The sequence below is a fragment of the Calonectris borealis genome, chromosome 8 (genome assembly GCF_964195595.1).
Source record: "Calonectris borealis chromosome 8, bCalBor7.hap1.2, whole genome shotgun sequence".
Taxonomy (NCBI): Eukaryota; Metazoa; Chordata; class Aves; order Procellariiformes; family Procellariidae; genus Calonectris; species Calonectris borealis.
In genome coordinates, this window is record NC_134319.1 from 2202634 (window position 1) to 2218011 (window position 15378).

The following is a 15378-nucleotide window of genomic DNA, read 5'->3' on the forward strand; positions in this document are numbered from 1 at the left end:
ACACCCATTTTCTGCCTTTACCGTAACTGCGAACCACCGCTCGCCCGTGGTTGGCATGGCCGGGCCGCGCCGGCAGGCAGGGCGGGAGGTGTCCACAGCCGTTTTCCCACGTGTAATTCCTCTCGGTGAACAAATGATAGAAAACTCCGAACAGCCCGGGCAGCGCCCGCCGGTTACGTGCTCGTATTGACTTGCTCCGCTCCGTTAATCTGTCTCACCCGGCTGCAAACGCAGACCCGCCGCCCCCCCGGCACATGCATCCCCCGTGCACGCCACGCGCCCGCTCGCGGCCGTGAACGTACCACGTCGGCGACGGCGGGCTTGCCGGGGGGCAGCTTGGGCCGGGAGGGGGGCCGGGGCGGCGGCGGCGGGGGGGTGCCGCAGGCGGCCAGCGGCGTGCCGGGGCGAGCCGGGGACGAGGAACCTGCAACAAACGGGAGCCGTGAGCGAGCCGCAGGCTGGCCCCGGGGCGCTGCCCACCCCCAGACCCCCATGCCCACCCCCAGACCCCCGTGCCCACCCCCTCCGTGCACAAAGCAAAGGCTTCTCCCCCGGGAGCCGGCGTGGGTGCCCACGCACGCCCTGCACAAGCCCCCCTTGACCGTTGCTCCGCACCAGCAGCTTTGCGTGGGAGAAGAGCTTTTCGGGATTGCTGATGCCGATGCATTTCTCGCTGGGGCTGCCCATCTGCGCCGGGTACCCGGCTCCCTCGGCCAAATGGGCAAAATTGTTATCGGAGAAGTCTTACAGCTTTCCTGAAAACCAGACACGGGCAGGAGAAAAACGATGCTTAACCCCTGCGGGAGCTGGTGCCGATGCCGCAGCTCCCGGGGCTCCACGAGCTCCTCGGGCGGCCCCCAGCAGGGCCGGTCCCCACCGCGGGAACCAGGGGTCCTGGCGAAAGGGGCAAAGCTGTGTCCGAGCGAAGAAGAGGAAGGGTGGAAGAGCAAGGTTATCAGATTTGCTGGGAGCACAAAGCGTTTCCCAACCTTCTGGAGGAGTTTCAGAGAACAAGAGGGAGCTGTCATCGGGGTTCGTGTGGTCCCAGCGGCTGCTGCCTTGCTGCGAAGGCGGATTTTTTGCAGTCAAATAGAAATTTTAACAGATACTTAAGAGAATACCCAGCAGACTATTTTTCTCCATAGACAGAAGCTCCTTCCGAGGTAAGTTCAGCAATAACTGTACAGAGCAGCCGGAGATTGCGCCAAGACAAGAGGGGTGCAGGAGCGGGGGGGTGCAGACCCCATTTTGCAGGACAGCTGAGCTGGCGTTTGCTGCCCGCCTGCGTGGAGCCGAGCAGCCCGTTGCTGTCTGCAGCGCGGCGTGTTTTGCTCACAGCGATGTAAGGTGATGTCTGCAGCTTGATTCTTCCCACTTACAAGAGAATCAGTTTACTAAGAGTTTTGGGTGATAGCTCAGATTAAGGAAATCTCAAAGCTCGATCTGTAGGAATGAGACTGAGAGGTAAACGACAGAAGGCTAAGATGAGAGATGGGCTCGTTTAAAGGGAGTAAAGCCTGGCCATTCATTTGCGCAACTCCAAAATTCAAGCCATTTTTTTAGAAGCCTAATTTGGGAAGCAAAGTTTGACTTTTTCCTTCCTGATCCCAATAAAAGCCCTAAAAAATAGGGATTATTCAGGGAAAGTAACCTAGCAGCACTGAACGAGTGTCACAAGTCGGAGACTTCGAGGGTGCATCTTGCCCCGGCTCAGGAGCGGCCACCAGTAGCCAAACCCCGGCCAGACGTCAGCTTTCATCCGGGGGGGGGGGGTTATTCTTCAGCCTTTTAAGGCCCCTGGGAGACCGATGTACCTCGAGGTATTTTCTACAACAAGAAACTGTGGCAGCATGTTGTAAATCAGCACGAAATCAGAAGCCTGCCGGGGTGCCGGTCCCCAGCCCTGCCTCGGCGACACCCCCGAGCCCGAGCTCCCGTGGGATGCGACGGCAGGAGGGCGTCCTGGGGCAGCTCCGCTCCACGGCGTCCGGCAGCTGGACACCCGGGGCTGGATGCAGCAACAGGGGCCTCGGAAAGGTGGGGAGGGCACGGATGGGAAGGGTGCCGGATCCGCACCGCGCACCCAGACCGCCTGCCAGCTTTCTGAAGATTTACACGATTTTTGTCTGCGTATTTCATCGCTCTGCATTTTACAGCTCGCCGTCCCGCGCTGGGCTGGGTGAGGCTGAGGTGTCGGCGGGCTGCAAAGCACGCCGAGCTGAGACAGGAGGTAATTTCTGGATCTTCCCAAACAGGCAGCGCTGCCTCGCTGCGTGGGGTTTCTCCATCCATCCCCACGTGCAGAGCCACCGGCACGTCCCCATCCTGCGGATCTCCGCCCACGCAAGGCGGATGCTCGGTTGGCACCGGGGTGGAGAGCGGCGTAGGAAGAAGCTTGCTGTTTTCTGCTGCCGATCTCCTGGAGAAGTCCCAGCTCTGACCAGTGCCACCAGCAGCTGGATGCTGCAGCCCCCGTGCGGACCCCCACCCCCCCACCCCGCAGCCGCCTCGCCAAGCCGGCACAGAAAAGCCACCACCACTGAAGCGAAGCCACATTCGCAGCAACAGCCACGCTTGGGGGGACACCCCCAGCAGCCCCCCCACACCCCCCGGAGGTGGCAAACCCCCGGAGCAGATGGCACGGCTTTCGAGCTCAGGTGAGGCTGGTGACAGCGGTCGGGCACGGGGCTGGGGAGCTGCGCACCCAACGCACCCATCATCTCCCACCGCTGCCTGCACGCGTGGAGGTGCCTGCGAGGCTTTGCGGGGGTAACGCTCTCCAAAATAATTTCTGGTGGATGCAGGCCGGCAGCACGGCGGCTGGCGGGGCCGGGGATTTGCACATCGCGGCTGCAGCGGTGCAGGGAGTGCCCTGGGGTCAGCCTCTCAAGTAGCACGATCAGGTTGCACCTTCTCAAGCACTGTGGGAGAGCTTGTGTAAGCTGACCTCTGACGAGCTCGTTTGCCCTCATGGGCACGCAGACATTTATAATTAAGCAGGTAAAGCCAGGCAGCCAGACACACCTATTAGGTTCTGCCTTTGGGAGAGGTTCACCCTGGAAGCCATTTCTCCAGACCGGGCTGGGCATTCCCGCTCTCGCAGCCGAGAGGGACCAAGCGCCGTTCAGGCCCGTGCCACCTCTGAGCTGCAAGTTATTTGTTCTCGGCAGCCCAGGGGTGATGGTATGTAGGGACCTGTCTGTCTAGAACAGATTTAAACCCCTCTGGTTCTGAGGCTTGCTCAGATTATTTGCCTGAAATGTTTCCACCTGTATTCACTCTGAAACCTACTGAGGACAGAGGTGCAGCAATGGCAATCCTATGCCAAGCTTTGCATTGGGGGTTATGCACGTAGCAGAGGTGGGAAGGGCGGCTCGCAGGAGCTTTGGGGAAAGGCTGTCAGACCCATCCAACACGCAGCGAGGAGCAGGGGAGAGGACACAGGAGGCCAAGGGCAGACGCTGGACTTGGAAGCACGAGACGGCCGGGTGGGAGGGTGGGCGCCGGGCACAGGCACAACCAGGCGGGAGGGGACGGCGGATGCGGTCACGGCCACACCGAAGCACACCCAACGCCACGGGACGTACCGCTGGTGCTTCCCGTGCCGCTGCTGGCGCCCGGTCCGGGTGAGGAGACCACCGTCCGGTAGGTGGGCGGCGGAGGGGGAGGCGGGGTCGCTCTTTGTCCCAGCCCAAAATCTTTGGGAGAAGCGGCCGGCTCCGAGTTATCATCCTTGAGGTGGGGCTGCTCAGAAACCTTCTTGTGAACCTCTTCCAGGTGGAGCGGCGAGGGCAGCGGGCGGGAGGGCTCGGCCGCCGGAGCATCGGCCGGGCTGCCCGCTGCCGCCGGCGGGGACCCCGCTTTTTCCCGGGGCGTCAACTCCGGAGTCACGTTTTCCGGGGATTGATCGGAAAAATTGACCCACTTGTCTTCTGCGTTAACAGCAGCAGACTTGGGGGATAGCACGGGGCCAAAAATGCTGTCCAAGTCATTGATGGACGGAAGTTTGTCACTTTTGAGCTCTGCAGCTGTCTGGTCCCCTCCTGTGGTCAAAGTAGTTTATTTTACACTTAGCATTAACCGAGAGCTGCAGTCACGCTATTCTCTACGGGGCTCTACTTTCTAGAGGAGGTGCTTTAAAAGCATGTTTTCTTATAAGCTGCCGGGGATATAATTCATGTGCAAGATAGTTTCCACGTCAGGTCATGTGCAACGAACAATGAACCACACTGGATTGAAATACATACACTGCATGAGAGAGAGCATGCACCGCGAGCCAAGCCCTCCTCCTCCTCCTCCTCCTCCATCACTTCACACACAACGGTCCCGTAGCCTCCCAAAATTTACGGCTGGCTCTCAGCCTTTGTAACGTATCGTCTAAATAACATCGTTATGTCATTATCGTCACTCGGAATTATCAGCAAATATTAAACTTATGCACTCAGCTTTCTGGCACACTCCACTACATATATATATTTATAAACATACATATAAATATATATATTCAAACATGCTGGCTTGACCCTCTCTAGAACCGGTGCTGGGCATGCAGTACAGGAAAGCAGACAGGCTGTATGTATTTCAGTTGCAAGCAGCAGCAGACAAAGGTATTTCAGGGCTCCGCTCACTAACTGAGCTACCACACATCGACGCTCAATCTGACTTCATCACCAACACGGAGACGGGATTCATCAGCAAAATGTTACACGGCCAGAGGGGGGAGATCCTCCGTCCTTCCCTTCCCACCCTGTTTTCCTGCGTTTCTCTTCCCCGAGGGCTGGCGCCTGGGGAGCTGGCAGCTCTCTCACCCCGGGAGCGCTGCCCGGTACTTGGTTTTGCACAGACTGAAGGGAGGGACGAGGCGAGGACCAGGGCAGCGCCTGGCCGCAGCGCCAGGGTAGCACAGGAGCCGGTGGCCCTGCTACAGCCACGGCCATACGGCTAAAGCCAACGTGCCCTCTGGGCTCCTCGTGTCAGCATCCCCGTTCCTGCGTTTGGGGCAGCCAGCTGTGGGGCTACGGTTAGGGAGTAAAATCTAGTGTTGCTAAAATGGAAAAAAAAAAAAATAGACCTCTGCCCCTTGCTTTACTGGCTGCACAGGCTGAGGCGTGCAGCAAGCCAGACCCCAGCAAATAAACGGTTACACGTGGCTGGGCATTGCATTTGCTCGTGTTGATGAATCTGCGTATGCTGGTGGACACTCTGCCAGTCTGGCTGCTTAGATACATAGAAAAATCAAAATATGGGAGCGTGAATGAAATATTGATGGATAGAGCAGTAAGCTCAGAGCAGGGGATTTCCTCATGGTGACGCTGATCGCGCCCCGAGGTGCTCTGCACGCGTGTGTCCAGGCAGCGTCCCGCCCTCCCTCCGGACCCCCGGCCCCAGCAGGCAGCTCCCTGCCAGCACCATGAATTATATGCTTATAAGCACTTTACGTCCTCTGGCTGCATTCAGCAACCTCTTGCAATCCCTTCCTTCAGGCTGTCCCTTGCTCCAGGTACCGTTTCTTACTCCCCCCTGCCCCTCCGCATCCCCAGCTGCGGCCCGGGGGGGCTTTTCCCACCTTCCCTGCCAGCAGTGGGAACATGGGGGGCAGGACCAGCCCCCCAGCCCAGGCAGGTGCCACATCCCCTTATTTCATAAGCACAGACCGTGCCATGCCACTCCGGGCAGTAACAACGCTCCAGTTATTCCCAATTTTGAGCAGGACTGTAAGGTTAGTGCTGCGTTTCGTTTCTAAAAGTGACCGACAGCAAAGGCGGGGGGAGGAGAGAGCATTCATTTCACCAGGGCGACGCTGCCTGGGGAGTCAAAGGCGTCTTTGCACCGCTTTAAAGCATCGCCCTGACGGCAGCATCCGCTGAAGCACCACGAACACGAGGGAAAGAGGATGCACGAGGGGCAAATCTGTATCCGAAACGCAGCCACGGGGACCCGACCCCCCAGCACGGCCCCCCCGGGCTCTGGGTCGCTCTACCGGGGCTGAGCAATGGCCCGCGCGAGGGGGTGCGGCGCCGAGCTTTTACCTATTCCCACCGTCAGAGGAGAGCCGGTGCGCGGCGGCGTGGCCGGGATGTTTTTCGGTGGGAGCGGTGGAGGTGCTGCAAAACAGAGCGGAGAGAGGGAAAAATTCAGCGGCAGCGCGTTCGGGAACGTGCACGGCTTCGCTGGGAAGGGGGCTCCGGCAGCGTGCTGCCGAGGTGCGAGGCAGCACCAGCCCTGGGATGACTGCTGGGCGAGCAGGAGCACCCCCGCAGCCCGGGAGTTTACGGGGTTTTGCTATGCGACAGGTGATCGCTGGTGGCCTTTTTTGTTGGGTTTTAGGGTTTTTTGCGTTGTTTTTTGTTTTTTTTTTTTTTCCATTTTTAAATCTTAGATTGTACTCATGTTTTAAAACCTGAATTAACATTTTAATTAAAACCTGTAGCCTCAGAGGCACATATCTGCCTCCGCGTTTCTCACGTGCTCATCCCGCACGGATCCGGGAGGAGGAGTGCCGTGGCTAATTAACCCAGCGCTGCTTTACAGGGGCATTTTTGCAAAGCAGATGTAAATAGCATCCGAGTGGGAACCTCCTGGAGGAGCAGCCCGGGAGGCGGCGTGGCTGCTCGGGAAGCGGCTCGGCACCATTAAGCAATCGTTTCAATCACAAGTGTCACAATCCCCTCGCAAGCTCGTGACCGGAGGTTGCCTTGACCTTGGCACATCAGCACCGGCCAGCCGGCAGCGCCGGGGCCGGGGGGTGGGCTTGGCATGAAGCAGGTCGTGCTAATGGCAAGTGAGGGGAAAAGAGGAGCAGGGGAACAAGGAGAGAATGACTTCTGCAGCCAGGGAGGAGGAAAGGCTGCGGTTCCCCCCGCTGCTCCAGGCGATGGGGAAAGCCGCAAGGAAAACCAAGGATGTGGGGCTGCGTTGCTCTTCCTTACTTTAGCCCGGAGAAACCGGTGCTTCCGACCTTTCGAGCCCAATAACTGCTTCGTTAACATGAAGGATCAGGCACTGCTCACCTCCCCGGGCAGGGCGGTTTAACCGCTGGCTCCACGCCGGTGGGCGGCCCTGGCCGGAGGTCTCCCGCCTTGCTAATCGAGCACGCGCCGGCAGAGGCGCGTTTCCCCGGCGAGGACGCGCATCGTCTCTCCCACCCGGGTACCATCCACCCCATCCCTTATCAAACCCCAATGCACTGCAGCGAGAGTCAAGCCAGGGGAAGAAAAAATCCCTCTAACTTGCTACGGGATTAAAATGCTACAGGATTGCGCAGTACAGGAGTCTGGATGAGGAAAAGTAAAAGGCTTGATTTCTGTATGTATTCACTTATTTTTGGTCGCTAAGCTGCACGGTCACTTACTTCCCGTTGGAAAAGGTCTGGGTAGCTTTGGGGACTCTACGCTTGCGTTGACGGGCTGGACCGAACCCCACACCTCCGGCTGATCTAGAGCAGCTGAAAAATCAAAAATAAATACATACACATGCAAGGGCATTGATAAAACTCTTTTCTTACAAATACCAAAACACACAGATGAGACACGTTCATCTGAGGCTTGTAAAGAGAAGAAACCAAATAGTGACAGAAACCTCTCGTTAATTAAAGACAGGGGGTTTTCTGTAATGTTAGATAATTACAAGCTTGCCTGATTTTTAAACAGGTCACGCAATTAGTTTGACACTCATGCTGCTTGACAAACAAAACAATGCCGTTTAGGTATTTGGAGGCTTATTGCATTAAGTGAAACATTGCATTAATTGCAGAAATTGTCTGGAATTTTAGGATACACAGAAAAAAAACCCAGGTATTAAAATGAAAAGATCCAATTATATTCACACAGATTGTAGGGGGGAAAAAACCTCTCCTATATCTCATTTAAACTTCTTGCACTATTTTTCTTAGCTTGTGTGTCAAGAACTGCATGCAAACCTAGTTTTGATTAAAAGAATTAACCGGAGTCATTAATTACAAGGCATAACTAGGCTACAAGTGGCAGCAGCCATTTCACGATAGCCGAGCAGAGCCGGCCGTCTCCGGGAGGAGGAGACCTCTCCGGGAACAAACCGCTCCGGCGGGTGAATGGGGTTTTTCTTTGGGGAGAACAAGCCTTGCAAGATCGCTGTGCTTCGGGAAAGCTTAAAAAAAAAAAAAAGGCTTGGAGGGGAGGAAAGTGTCCCTATATTCCTGTTTCTGGGGAAAGATGGCACCACTGAGAAGACATCTTCAGGGGCACGGGGAGCTGTAAAGCGTCGCCAGACAGCTCCGTCCATGTCTTCCTTCAGTTAAGTCAGCGTGACGCCAGAATGCTGCCGCCGTGTCAGAAGCTAACGGCCGCCCGTAAACACACCCCGCTTCGAGGTGCATCGGCAGAGCCTGCTGAACAGGCAAAACCGGGGTCTCATTTGAAAGTCAGTATTTTTAATGCTCGTTAGCTGATCTCTTTCAGGACCTGTCCCGAGACCACATAATTAACGAATTGACTTAAACACTTGCTCTGCTTCTGTATAACCCGTACAAACCCCAACCCCGCGCTGCCTGTAAGGCAACCACCCTTCGCCTTCAATTTTGTTTTTTCCCCCCCTTTAAGAGGAGGGCTGTGGGGTCGATCACCCGGGCTACCCTGCTTGCTGGGTGCAGAGCTGGGTGCCACCGGCCATCCCCGGGGCACGGCATGGCCAGGGGTCACTGCCAGGAGATGCCACCCGTGTCCCCTGACCCACCGTCCAGCTTCTGCTCCTCGAACGCCGACTCCAGCGGGGGCCCGAAGAGCGGTGCCAGCGCGGCGGGGTCCTCCCCGGCTTTCTTGCTGCGGGATGAGACAAGCGCAGAGGAACAACGTGAGGTTCAGGTTTGGTGTCTGAGTACCAATTTTCAGGGAGTGTTTATGTTCTAGGTAACAGGCACCTGGCAAAACACGGGGTTTCAGGCAGGGGAAAAGGAAAGGAGAGCGGTAGCACTGGCCATAGCACTACGGTGCAAACTCTCGGCAGTCGCCGAGGCACCGGGGCTTGCTTCGGGGTCAGTCAGAGCTAACTCCAGCATGGAAAAGGAGAAAGAAGAGTCAAGGTCTGGACCACGCTCAGGTCCAATGCACCTCGAGTAAAACCCTGCAGCTGCACAGGGCATGCTCCTGATCAGATTTGGCTTCGCTCCATACCAACTCGCCTGTTTGCTTTCCTAAATCAAGGTATACCCACAGCACACACTTGCCAGCTCTCCCTATCGATCCGGCTGGAGGCGGCTTCCAGCAGCAGATGTCCTTGCTGCTCTTGCGGGAGAGCACCTATGGATGCTGTGCATCTGAAACCAGGGGTGCCACTGCCACCGGCACCTCAATTTCGCGTGTTTTTGTTCGGTCACGCTCCGGGGGGATCCGCCGCCGCTGCCTGAGCACCTCCGCTCCTTTCTCATCCGCTCACACTGCAGCTGAGCAGAGCGCCCGTGGACCCAAAGCTCCCTGTGCCTCTTGCATCCAGCAGCACGGAGCCTTTACTCCCCTTATTTAAACACCAAACGCAAACGTTTGGCTGTCTCACGAGCCTGAAAAGTTATAAAAGTGATGTTCCTGCAGCGGTGTCTTTGATGAGCCCAGTTCGGGCAGCTCAGCTGGGCGATGGCAATATTTGTGCGGCAATGATTGTAAATACCCCCTGAAGTTGCTGTGTTATTCTGGGGTTGACCTATCCAGGTATACATGAAAAAGGATCAAAATCTGGAGGCGAAACCAGATGCTTCCCATTGAGCAATGGTGTAAATGTGCAATGGCCCAACAAAATGTTTAAAAACCACATGAGGACGACGTGCCTGAACGTAGCGGTGTTGGATAATTGTGCCGATGGATTCCATACTGACCTGGCAGGGTCCAGCGTCGGCGTGGAACGCCGGGGCCGCGCGATCTCCTCACCTGCGGCACAGGACGGAGAGCGCGGGGTTAGAGCCGTCCCCCGGCCGCCCCCCGAGCAGCACCCCCAGCCCACCCGGCCGCTCTGTCGGCAGGAGGGCTCACACCAGCCGTGCCCCGTCCCACGCCTGCTATGGAGATGCTGGCAGTAAGAGGTCTGTTTTATTCATTCAGATTTTATTCCTGTAGAGAGCTAGACTAGGGAGCTGCACTGTTTCTATAGGGTACCCCAAGGACGTCCCATATGGCCTTCTTTAAGGAAGACATTTGGGTGCCATCATTTCTGCCAGGACCTCTTTAAAGCAAACCTAACGTGCTCCTCGTTTTTTTTTTCCGTCCCCAAAATGCCACCACCACCACCGCACTGCCGTGATACTGTTCTTGAAGGCTGCAGAACATACTTACTGGATAAATTCCTTTTAATCGTCCCCTGGAATTAGAAACACAGGAGGTAAGCGGAATGCACAGGGACACGGGCGCGTGGCAATTGTCACCCAAGGAGGGACACAGCAGGAGCAAAGCAGCCCCGCAGATGTGGCAGGAATTGCCTGTCTAGGCTGGTATTTACTGTACGCGGCTGAAATATGCCCAGCTGCACGTGTGCGTTGTGAAATCCCGTTTGCTCCCAGCCTACAGGGAGCAGAAAAACCCTACCGAGAGGATTTTGAGCCACATGAAGCCATCACCCGGCAGCGCTGCCCTCGCAGCCGTCCTGACCGCGAGTGGCTTACGGGAGTCACTGGCACCCTCACCCCGTGAGAAGTGGCATAAAACCAAAATCCTCACGTTTGACGGGCTGCCAATCGAGCTAAGCCAAATAACCTATTTTCAGCAATCAAAATCCTCGCTCCCGCCGCACAACACACACGTGCCCGCGGGCAGCAAAAGCCAAACCCCCCCCAGAGCGCAGTGGCTGGGGCTGCAGGGCAGAGCGGGGAGCGGGAGCCCCGATGGGCAGCGGGGGTACCCTGGGACCGCGCCAAGGGCAGGGTCTCCGGGGGAATTGCAAGGATGCAGGTCGAGGATGCCCATCAACAGGAACTCCTTTGCATCGGCCCGGGGGGACAAGGTCCCACCATCACCTGGGGTCACACAACGGGGTGGCTAACGGCACCGGCACCCCGCTCCCCTTCCCCGGCACTCACCACAGAACCCCGGCACAGACTCGGACCCCACCAGCACCCCCGTTCCCAGAGCGGCAGGGGCAGAAGCAGCGAGCGCGGGTGCTTACCGGGCTGCGCCGCTGCGGTCAGCGAGAAGGAAGAGAGAAGAGACACCTGGTCAGAGAGCGACAGGTCAGCACCCCGAGAGCCCCGACGCCCATCGCACCCCGCCGGCACGGCTTCTCGGGCCACAGCGCCGGGTGGGTTTCCTCCTCCACGCAGCCCCCAGCCCCAGCACCCGCTGCCGGCAGCGCAACGCCTCGCTCCCACGGGCTGGTGGGTCACCCCGGCCCCGGGACACGAGGCAGGGAGATCCGAGTAGCGTCCGGAGAGGGAACCCAAACCCCACGGAACGGATGATTTTCCCCACTTTGGGCTCAGAAGAGTCTGAAGCCCGGTCCTCCCGGGGAAGCCATCACCATTGCACACAGCAGTACTGCGGCAGCGGAGGTCGTCGACCACTGATGGGTTTTTTCTGTCTTTTCGTACCTTTTGATGTGCAGTGACGTACGTAAAACGTGCCCAGATAAAAAACTGCGCCCTTACACATCTTGTCCAAAACCTCTGGCTCTTTCACCCAAACTACACCCCCAGACTACGTACATTCAAAGCAAAGAGAGCCTAGCTCTGTTTTAAAATACTCTAAGTTAAACGAAGGGAGAAGGAAAATAATAAACAACATGCCTTCCAAAATGGTAGCATTTGTTATTTGCATTTTACATTTCAGCTCTGGAGACATGCAAAACAGGGAGCGTGCAAACAAGAGAACACAAGACTGTTAAAAAAAATCATAGGAGATAAAAAACTGTATTTCTTACCGGACTTTTCCTCTAAAAGAATGCAGAAAAATAAAAAAAGAAAATGAGAATATAAGATATTTTCTATAAAGGGATAACAGAGACATAAAAGATTTGTATTACGACCAGAAGCATCAGGTGTATAACTGTTAAACACACAGCAAAGCAGAGTCGTGCGTGCAGCCAGCCAGGCTGCCCTTCATTCGGACAGAAGATGGGAGCGATAGAGCACGGAGAAATACAAAACTTGCGTCTGAGCCATCTTACGGAAAGGGGTCACATGCTTTGACGTTAACGGGCCCTGCCAGCTAGAGACAGAGGCCATTTCCCATCCCGTTTCATTTCTTGAAACCGTATGAGAGCAAAGTCGAAAGCACGACTGGCACCCCGAGGTGCCTAAACGGTAGTCACCTATCAGCTCTGCCCAGTGACTATTTTTTCGGACCACCACAAAGCCCCCGCTCCTGGGGCTGAGTTTTCCGTGGTGCGAAGAGCGAAGCGGGCGGGAGCTGCCGGGAGGAAGGAGCAGGGAAGAGGGTGGGAGGTCTGAAGCTGCCGGGCTGTTGGAGGTACGGTACGCGGCACGGGCAGCCTGTACCGCAACGTTCATACTTCTCGAGAAACGAGACCCGAGCTCTTGGGCTTCAGACGGAGGATGCAGCTGACACCAGTGTACAACAGCATCCCCAGTTTTCTTCTTATCTTCAAGTTAAGGCACCGTAACTTGCACCCCAACGGGGTGGGGAGGACAGTGCCTGCGGACACGGCACGTCCCGTCCCGCTGCTCTCTTCCAGGAGAGGCCAGTGCACAGAGCACGGCTTTGCGGCTGGTTTTGGAGAGGAGACGAGCCCAGGACAAGGGCAGGGACCCAGACAGCAAAGCATGAAACTCCCGTGGATGCAAAACTCCCTCAGACAGCTCCTGCCCGGGGCACTGGTGCTTTCCCGGACAGCGGGGCCGGCTTTCCCGGGAGCGCCCGGCCGCTCGGCGGTGGCACCGCTCACCTCCCCGTCTGCATCCTTTGGCTCCGTATGCCGGATTTTGGATCCGGACATGGAGAAGCAGCACGGTTCTTTCTGTCCAGCCTGGCAGAGGGCTTTTCCCTGAGCCCGTCGGGTGGAGCGGAGCACGTCTGCACTGTTTTACGGGGAGGCATCGGCTGTGCTCCGCCAGTGGTGGCCGGGGACAGGGATTTCCCCAAAGCAAAGCACAGGGTGTCCCAATCCAACGCCCAAAGGGCAGGATCCAGACCGCACCTGCTGACTCACACAGGCGTGCTCACCAGGGGCTAAATCCTTCCTAACCGACGGCAAAACTCCCCCTGACCTCACCAGGAAAAACACCACGGAAAAGAGGAGAGACAGAGTCATATCTAGCAAAATGCACATTTTGTGGGGTTTTGTTTTCCTGGAAAAGGCGAGGTGCAGAAGAACTGCTGACCACATCGGCCTCATCCTTGCATGCCGGTGCAGAACTATTCAAGTATTTCACCAGTAAGAATAAATATAATCAAGGAACTTTGGACTGCTGGGAGCGGAGCGTAACCATTCCGTAATTTCTTAATAGATCTTTCTTTATTGCTAGAGACAACATTGCTTTATATTTTTTGGCTAGACCCTCTGAAGTCCCTACCCCGCAGGCTGCAGAATCAACGAGCAGCTCCCCCACCTCTGCCGCGCTGTGCCAGAGCCACCGGCTACACCCCGGGATGGGCGAGTGCCCTGCGGTGCCCGGAGCAGCAAACCCCCGCGGCAGGGGCCTGCTGCCAGCAAGGGACGCAGAAATAAAAGCCACAAGGGAAGGAGAATACACCAACTATAGACTCGGCCCCTTAAATAAATTCTTAGTGCTTTCCCTATCCCATTTTTAAAGTATTGCACCATTTCCTCTCTCCTCCCAAAATAATGTTGTCTCCTACGTTATATACATGTGTGCTCCAAACTGCTGGGGCCATCACTTTGCAAAACCAAAATTAGCTTGGTTTTGCAATAAGAAATTCCGTGGGTTTTTTCCCCTCTCTTGATCAAAATTATCCACCTCTCTGGCAAATAATTACCAGCCTCCAAAACTCCCCCCCACCCTGTTTTGCTGAATTTTCATGGGTTTTTGTTGGTGGTGGTGGTTTTGGGTTTGGGGTTTTTTTTTTTTTCCCTCTTTTTTCTTTTTTTTTGTGCTTCCCAAAGCAGCCGAATGCAGTTTCTAACCCTTGAATTCTAACAGCCAGAAACTCCCCGGTCACAGCGCAAAAAGCATCCAGACGTGCACATCGCTAAGAGGGACCGAGCATCGGGGGGAAGCGGAGCCGTGCCGGAGGGACTCGGTATTTCCAAGGACAGTGACTTGTCCCAAAAGCTTTCATTAAAATTGGTGATGTTGTGTTGGTTTGGAAAGAAGAAATAAAAAGCAGTCATTTTATTTCCTCTTCGCTTAGAGTTTGAGATTCATTCACACTTCAGATACAGGCTAATTATAAACCATAGAAAGCTTCATCTGAAAAGACACTGTAGCCCACACTAAAGCCCACTGAAAGACAAAAATCAAATCTTTTCACGGCTGAACAGATTGGGATGAGATAACAGAAACCTTGACAAGCCTTAGGAAGACCAGCGTGATGGTATTTATACTGGGAGGGACTAAGGAGACAAGACCTTTCCTTCCAGGAACCCTGGATTCACCCCCCGGGTAAGAAATGTCCCTCTAACATCCCATAGCAGCGGTGTGGAAAACCCCACAGATGCTTTCCCTGTCCCGGGAATCAGGGCAAGATCCATCCGATTTATGTCCTGAATGATGACCGCATTGAAAAATGAGGAAAAAAGGGGAAAAATAAGGGAATAATATATTCTGATCTCAGTTGCCCTGTTTTATGAGCAGGAAAGGGAATTTTTAAGACATTTTGAACTGGGATCACCACAATACATCTGAGATCTCCTTGCAGTCACATTATTGCATCTATATGGATGAGACCCTATAAATAAGGACACAAATGCAAACGTAACCGTCGGCACCTAAGGAAGAGCCCCCTGCTCGCTCGGGGCGAGCCCTGGGGAGCATCTCTGCTTTTGCAACCGGGGGAAGAGACAAACACTGGGGACTCACCACGGGGGACGGAGAAAGTGCAATGTTGCCTATCGACGCCTTCAGCTCGTCCACTGTCGCCGCGCTCTTCAGGATGTCTTTAGCCTGCAAAGGCTTGATCTTAATGTTGAACTTCTTGTGCGCCTCCTCTTCCTCTTCGGATTCGCTCGAGGAGTAGAAGTGCTTTCCTTTGGTAGGTAGAGCACAGTTAAAGAAGGTTTCCTTCTGCTGCGAGGGCAGAGCCTTGGCATTCAAAGGCTCAAGCCTCCCTGAAGAGTGGGAATTAGGTGTTCCCCGAGCTTATCCCAAACGCCCAAGGGATAAGCAGGATTTGCTCCTGCCATGCCCGGCACTGCCGGGATGTTTCACCGCTTTATCCGTGCGCGGGCAGAGGACGCGGGGACTGCTGCTCACAGCGATAAAGCCAGCCCTGGTTTAGCCCAGCACCG

At 55.7% G+C, this 15378-nt stretch overlaps 2 protein-coding genes across 2 annotated transcripts in view; one reads left to right on the forward strand and one right to left on the reverse strand.

Moving 5' to 3' along the window:
• Positions 1-15378, forward strand: part of SLC35D1 (solute carrier family 35 member D1) — a 226959-nt gene that overhangs the window by 104937 nt on the left and 106644 nt on the right. The window lies entirely within an intron of this gene.
• The window catches only part of SGIP1 (SH3GL interacting endocytic adaptor 1), a 54798-nt gene that overhangs the window by 14773 nt on the left and 24647 nt on the right, over positions 1-15378 (reverse strand). The window contains exons 7-16 of the mRNA XM_075155572.1: positions 14951-15126; positions 11872-11883; positions 11122-11133; positions 10296-10320; positions 9842-9893; positions 8710-8795; positions 7352-7444; positions 6030-6104; positions 3588-4043; positions 303-424 (exon numbers count right to left, since the gene is read on the reverse strand). Of these exons, the coding sequence (XP_075011673.1) occupies positions 303-424; positions 3588-4043; positions 6030-6104; positions 7352-7444; positions 8710-8795; positions 9842-9893; positions 10296-10320; positions 11122-11133; positions 11872-11883; positions 14951-15126 (1109 nt within the window). The remainder of the gene's footprint in view (positions 1-302; positions 425-3587; positions 4044-6029; positions 6105-7351; positions 7445-8709; positions 8796-9841; positions 9894-10295; positions 10321-11121; positions 11134-11871; positions 11884-14950; positions 15127-15378) is intronic.